Raw genomic sequence first — 7,390 nt, forward strand, 5'->3', positions numbered from 1 at the left:
GGAAGTACCCCGCAAGTCCAGACTTCACTAACCTAATCTACACTTGCTCCCGGAGCTCACTGCCCCGCGAGTTCTCCTTCCATATGCAAACACTGCGTCCAGACTAAGACGACTGAAGGCCTTCCGCGTTGTAGGCTGCAGTTACAGATCAGTTACAGCTGGAGGTCAGGTTAATCTTCGTTAGAGATGCCGAGCGTCTCGGCTTCTCTGCGCCCGGGCACTTGTCAGACGGCGCTGCTCCGAAAGTCCAGGAAACGCCCCTGGGGCGCCGAGAAAGATGCGAAAGTCAGTCCAGCTAGCTCCAGACCCAAGGAGAGGAGCCAGTGGACCCAGAGAGACGCAGAGCTAATCCACGCCTAGGCACAGGCTCCAGGCCCTGCGGAGGAGGGGTCCCGGAGTCCCCCTCTTACACAGACGCACTGCAGAGTCCCCAAACCCGCAGCGCGGGAGAGGGACGGGCCTGGGCTCCGCGCCTCCAGCGTTCGGGCAGCAGCTCCGGGCGCTGGGGGCGGGAGGGGGAGGAGCCACGTGGGGAGGAGCAAAACCCAGAGGCCCCGGGAACCTTGGGCAGAGGCGGAGCCGCGGGAGCCCGAGCCCGGGCGCGCGGCTCTTGGAGCGCACCGTCCCGGCGGAGCACCGCCTCAGCTTGCCTTCCGTGCGGAGCGGGGAGAAGGGCCGGTGCTGAAGAGAGCGAGGGTCCCGAGCTCCAATCCTTCCTCCGGAGCTGCTGGGCTGCCTGCTACCCCTGCCGCCCCAGTGGGACTCGGCTTCCCCCGCGCCACCTGCGTCCCGGTTGCGCTATGGATCCTTCGGAGAAGAAGATATCCGTGTGGATCTGCCAGGAGGAGAAACTGGTGTCCGGCCTCTCCCGCCGCACCACTTGTTCGGACGTAGTGCGGGTGCTCTTGGAGGATGGCTGCCGGCGGCGACGGCGCCAGCGGAGGAGCCGGCGGCGGGGGGCGGCCGGCGACCCGCCGGGCCCAGGGGAGCTGCCGGAACCCCTGGACGAGGACGACGAGGACGACGACGAGGAGGCGCTGCCCCAGGGCATGCTGTGCGGGCCCCCGCAGTGCTATTGCATTGTGGAGAAGTGGCGGGGCTTTGAGCGCATCTTGCCCAACAAGACGCGCATCTTGCGCCTCTGGGCCGCCTGGGGCGAGGAGCAAGAGAACGTACGCTTCGTGCTGGTGCGCAGCGAGGCGTCGCTGCCCAACGCAGGTCCCCGCAGTGCCGAGGCGCGCGTCGTGCTGAGTCGCGAGCGCCCCTGCTCCGCGCGGGGGGCCCCAGCGCGGCCCAGCCTAGCCATGACCCAGGAGAAGCAGCGACGAGTGGTGCGCAAGGCCTTCCGCAAGCTGGCCAAGCTCAACCGGCGGCGCCAGCAGCAGCCGTCGTCGCCCTGTTCATCCACTTCGTCGTCCGCCGCCTCGTCCTGCTCGTCGTCGTCGCCGCGGGCCACCGAGAGCGCCTCGGTGGAGCGTATGGAGACGCTAGTGCACCTGGTGCTCTCCCAGGACCACACCATCCGTCAGCAGGTGCAGCGGCTTCGGGAGCTGGACCGCGAGATCGACCGCTACGAGGCCAAGGTGCATCTGGACCGCATGCGGCGACATGGAGCGAACTACGTGCAGGACACCTACTTGGTGGGTGCCGGGATCGAACTCGACGGTACCGGCCCGGGAGAGGAGCCGGAGCCGGAGCCCGAGCCGGCGGCAGCGACGACAACGACGCCGCCCCTGGACGGCGAGGCGAAGGCGGTCGCGCTGGAGGAGCTGGCCCGGCGCTGCGACGACCTGCTGCAGTTGCAGGAGCAGCGGGCCCAGCAGGAGGAGTTGCTCGAGCGCCTCTCGGCCGAAATCCAGGAGGAGCTGAACCAGAGGTGGATGCGGCGGCGCCAGGAGGAGCTCGCTGCGCGGGAAGAGCCTCCGGAGGCCGAGGGAGGCCTCGACGGTGAGCTGCTGCTGGAGCGCGAACGGGTCCGGACGCAGCTCAGCACCAGCCTCTACATCGGGCTCCGGCTCAACACGGACCTGGAGGCCGTCAAGTCGGACTTGGATTACAGCCAGCAGCAGTGGGACAGCAAGGAGCGCGAGCTACAGGGCCTTCTCCAGACTTTGCACACGTTGGAGCTGACGGTAGCGCCCGATGGGACTCCGGCGTCCAGTGGGCCCTCGCGGGACCCCGGGCCGCAGGCCTGCGCCGAGGTGTGGGTGGACCAGGCCCGCGGACTGGCCAAGAGCTGTCCTGGGAACGACGAGGACTCGGACACCGGGCTGAGCTCCATGCACAGCCAGGATTCAGACTCGGTGCCCGTGTGCGAATCCCTTGTGTAGGAGGAGCAGGGTGGGAGGGGGAGACGGCCGCCGCTCCCTTCCTTGAAGAACTCCGGCGTGGCCGGCTCAGGGACTTGAAACCCGGTGGGGAGTGGGCCCGGAGCTTTTGCCGGCCAGCAGCCCTCTGACTGGGCAGGGGGAGGATGGGGGACGCCGGCCCTGCAGCGGCGCTGCTCAGGCGGCGGAGTGAAAGTGGAGGGTATTGCTGGACGAGGAAGCTGGGTCTCCATTACAAGCTCTCTCAGGGGAAGGAAGGAGGGAGGAGGTGAGAACCCCCTTATATTGGAAAACAAACGCCCCAGGAAATTGACGTGGTCCGAGCCCATTTTCAAAAAAAGGTATTATGGCGATTTCATCAATTTTTTTTTTTGTATGGGAAGGACTGATGGCAGCTAGAACTTTAGTTTGTGGTATAAAGTACTTTTTAAAGAAACACTTGGGTGAAAAGGAAATTCCTTGAATGTTAATTGTGACTGTGAACATGTTAAAACTAGCCAAAGAGGACGCACTGGTGTTGGCCTCAGCCTTACATCTTTGATAAAAACCCATAGGCACCCACATCCTGGCTGTTTACATTTTTGCATATTTGGGAATTACCCATCTGCTAAACTCTTTGTCTTTTTTTTTTTTTTTTTCAAAGACTAACTCTGTCTCCTCCTAGCAAATACAGCATATGTTAAAATAGAGTCCTTTTTTTTCAAACTCACCTTTTATTATTCTCAAAGCCAAACCTAACCCTTTGAGATATAGAATCAGGGTGGACATAACCCCTGGTTAAAATTTAATCTAGGCCCTTTATGATTTGCTCCTGCAAAGGTGATGTGTGTTTTCCTTTTATTCTTATTGCCACTTAATCCTGCAGACACTGTTATTCCAGAAAAAATAAAAGGGAAGTTGCAGAATTCAAGTACAACTACACTTGCTATTTAATGAGCACTCTGATTGAAAGGTAAGCCTTGAAAGCAAAGATCTTTGTTAGTGTTCAACATTTTAACTAAGCTGCATGATTAAAACCAGCCATGACCTCAACAGATTTTACCAAACAAACCCAAGTCTATCTTTGGTCAGAGATTAATTAGTTACTTGTCCAAACCTAAATCGAGATAGTGTAAATATCAAGTTTACTAGATAAGACCTGGAAAGAAAACAGAAGGTAAAACAATCCAGTAGTACATCTTGGGTGAAGAATTTGGTTCACAACGGCACGTAGCCATAGATAAAAGCATGTAAAATGGAGCTAAAGACTTGAATTACTCTTGTCTGGCTCACACCTTTGCAGACACCACAGCATGCAAGTGCAATGCTTCTCTCTTAATAGCTAGTGACAGAGCCCTGTGGGGTCTCAGTGTAATTGTTCCAGTTATTTCAATGAAAACTTATCAGCTGTAGCTAGTTGTTGCCTGGGTGGAAGGAGCCTGCTGGTGGTGTTCCCTCCGGAGCTCAGAACTTCTGAGGAATGCAGGATCTAATCTCTCCTGAGGAGGTATTAACAATGGGGTGTGTGTGCGGTGCCAGCCTGGTATCAGCCTCACTGTGTAGGGGCTGGCTCCAGTTTCAATACTACATGGGAAGATAACTTAAGAGGTCTTGCTTTGTAGAGAACTTTCTTTCCTTGGAGAAATTCTCTACTTGTTGCCAAAAGCGACCTGCTCACCTGACCTCCTCAAGCCATTTGAGCTGTCTCCTTTTTAAGAGACAGGCTTCCCCCCACCCTCCACCACCACCATGATATTACAACATGTGTAGATATTTTCAGATTTTCAAGCAAAATGGGAATTAAAAGGCCGTTTTCTTAATTGATGTTTTCCAAAGACATTAGCTGGCATAATTACGGTTTTTTCATTTTGTCTGATGCAGAAAACACCTATGGATTTGGTCTTGAGCATGATTAAAATGAGGAAGGGACCAAAAGAAACCCACTGTCCCTAGACAATCATCTGATCCCATAAACACAAAGCCTAATGATAGCTTTCTTTTGGAGGCAGAGGTAAAATCCTCATTAGAGTGTGACAAACGCTACTTGTCTGAATGGTTTATGCTGGCAATAGCCTGACCTGGTGGTTTTAAAATTATTGTGCTTTTTTCCCCGCCCCCAGGGTGGCAGAGGGAGGTGGTTCTTGGACGTTTATTAACTCAAAAGAGAACACAGAAGTTGGCAGAACAGGACTGCCTGGCAGAAAGGGGCTGTTTTCCTTTTCACTATTATTATTTTAAACTTTGACGGGCTGCTGATGTCAGCAAATATGCCTGAAGCCCATAAAGCAAATAAGCCACATCACAGGGAGAAGGCCTGCAGGGTTTTCTGGTGTCCTCTTTCTAGAACCTTCCCATGCTGGCCACCCGAAGATGCTTCTCCAGCTACCTCTTCAGGCAGTGAAGGAAGTTTTGTTCATAACAAAGGGTGACCCAGTCTGTCCATTTTTTTCTTTCATCCAAATCAATTATTATATCCCCCAAAGGCACTTTCTGTGTGGGTAGGAGAAAGGAGAACAGGGTGGAAAAGGAAACAATGGTTCCTTTTACTGAGAACTCTTGCAAGCCTGAGGAAGGTGAAATATGGGGATAAAAAGTACGGAAACAGTTCAGCGTGCTTAGAAAGTGCCTAGCAAATGCTAGATAGTCTTAAAATTTCATTCTCTTTTAAAACAATCACCATGCCACTAAGAAATGAGAATGAATGCATAACAGTGAATGCATCAGCACCAGGATTTAAGTGTACTGGGAAAACCACCTCCTCTCCTGTGCTCCAAGTCTAGCAGAATTCCTGGGGAGGAGTCAGCAAGCTTGTGGAGGAGAGGATGAAATGGAGCCGACTCCTTACCAACCAACGCCATCTTTTTCTGAAATTGATAGAAGTTGATAGAATTTATTGTATCTTTGATCTTAGTGATCCCATTCTCAGCCATCTCCCAAACCAGAAAGATTTTATCTGGCATCTCTGTCTCTTTACTTTCTCATAAAACACAATAATGGCGATGATGATTTGCTAATGAGAAAAGTTACATTCTGTAGTCTTTATGGTGGTCCTAAAAATAATGTAAATAAGAAGGAAGTCACTCAAAATCACATCACCTAAAGTTATCATTATCAAAATTTGGTATATTTCCTTCCAGACCATTTTGAATTGTGACGAGTTCATATTTTGCCTCTTTTTAAAAATATATATCTATGTAATTTTAATGAGATTGTCTGAATGCTTTTAGGCTCAGATTTTGACAGACTCTTGTATACAGCTCCACCCATGCATTGGATGCACCCCACTGCATATAATTGTTCTCATGTTATTAAGTTGTTCCCCAATTTTTTTTCTATTATAAAACAACACTGTGATAAGCTTCTTTGTGTACATATTTGTTTTCCTAATTAGATACTGCTCTCCACCAATAAGATAAGTTCGCAAAAAGAGAATTCTCAGGTCAAAGAGTACAAACACTTAAAGGTTTGACACTTAATTGCCAAATTGCCTTTCAAAAGATTTGGTCTAATTACAATCTGCCTTGCATAACAGTACATATTTCACCACACCTTGACTCTCATTAGGTATTATATTTTGTTAAGAAAGTATTTTAACCAAAATTAATTAGTTGATTCATTGCCGCCCCTGAAACCCAGGACTGGCAACCACTGACTTAAAATATCCATACAGCCTGAAGGGCAGGTCATCTGACCAGAAGTGTTAAGAGGACATGGTGCTTTCTATTCTTCCCACTTCCTTAATTTCCCTGAATTCTTGCTTATTAGTAACAATCTTGTCTCTTAGGGGGCCCATCTGAACAGGAGGGCCAAAAACTCTATAAGAGCAACTTAAGGGTATTAATGAATAGAATCAGATTTATAGAAAGAAAATATTCACTGTCTTTTTCTATCTCGAGTCTAGTAGAAAAGATTATCCTCAGAAGGTAATATCATAGAACATACTTGATTTCATGCCTCTCCCTATCCATCCTATCAAAAATTAAACCAAAATAAAGTAAATACATAAGCCTACTTATTTATTAACAGCCTCTACTTAACAGTTTAGATTTTTCTAGGCATTTCTTTCTACATTTGATACTATACTTGAATTCACCCTTAAATTCTTGAAAAGGGAAGATTTGATCATGACAATTTGTGAGGCTTTCGGTGTGAAAGTGTTTGTGAAATTCATTCTCCTAAAAAGAAATGAAGGGGAATGAGGAGGGACTGTCTATTCTTGAGTGCTTTCCAAATGCTAGCTCCTCATGCTGAGTTTCCGGGCATTTTTTCCTGCATTCAGCTTTTGTGATAGACCTTTTTAACCTCCAGTTTTCATAGATAAAGAAGCTAAGGCCACCCATGTGGTGAGTACTAGGTGCCAGTGTCTAACCTAAGCCTGACTAAAGTCTATACCTATTTTGCTACATCACTCCAGGTACATTTACCCAAGAAAAGCTCTGCTCACAGCCCTCAGAGTGTTGGCACCGGAGAAAGTGGTACTCAGAGACTATCGAGTCTTGTCCAGGTATTTCCACCAGGGATTTTTCCCAGGGAATGATTCTTTCCAAAACCATAGGGCCAGTAAGTATGTACCAGGTGAGGATTTAGGAGAAGACAAAGGAGGAGAAATTCCTATGTAAATATCTGGACATCTCTCTGAGAGTTGAAGACTTCGCCAGTGTTCTCACATAAAATCGGTACCCTCTGTATCACTACGGACGCTTTGACTGAGTGTCCCAAGGACAAGGTGCATAGTCAGCAACCTGGAATCCTTGGCCATCAGAGCAGACAGCTATGCCCTGTTCACGGTCACATCTGGAAGGCGATACCAACCATAACTGTGCTGGAGCTGTCCCCAGCTTTTACCTAGGTCTTGTTCCTGCGTGAGCGTCTGGTACATGAGGATCGGAGAAGGGTGGAAGGAGGCCGAGTCGGGTCTTCCAAAGATCCCTGTGCCCATGGTGTTGGGCAGGCACGCCTGGTTTAGGGCATTTCTGTGTTCATGCTGACTCTAAGGCACATGTGGGCATGTAGAGTGGACTGCTGTGAAGGACCACTGCCCCAATCTCTGCCCCTCTCATCCAGCCCCAGGCAAAGTTTTCCTG

General features: G+C 50.3%; 1 protein-coding gene across 1 annotated transcript; it reads left to right on the forward strand.

Moving 5' to 3' along the window:
* Positions 1-586: 586 nt before the first annotated feature.
* Positions 587-5,624, forward strand: RASSF10 (Ras association domain family member 10). Its single transcript, XM_065944338.1, has one exon. The coding sequence runs from the start codon at positions 801-803 to the stop codon at positions 2,328-2,330; it is 1,530 nt and encodes a 509-aa protein (XP_065800410.1). The 5' UTR covers positions 587-800; the 3' UTR covers positions 2,331-5,624.
* The last annotated feature ends 1,766 nt before the right edge of the window (positions 5,625-7,390 follow it).

This window comes from Muntiacus reevesi, chromosome 9, assembly GCF_963930625.1.
Source record: "Muntiacus reevesi chromosome 9, mMunRee1.1, whole genome shotgun sequence".
NCBI lineage: Eukaryota > Metazoa > Chordata > Mammalia > Artiodactyla > Cervidae > Muntiacus > Muntiacus reevesi.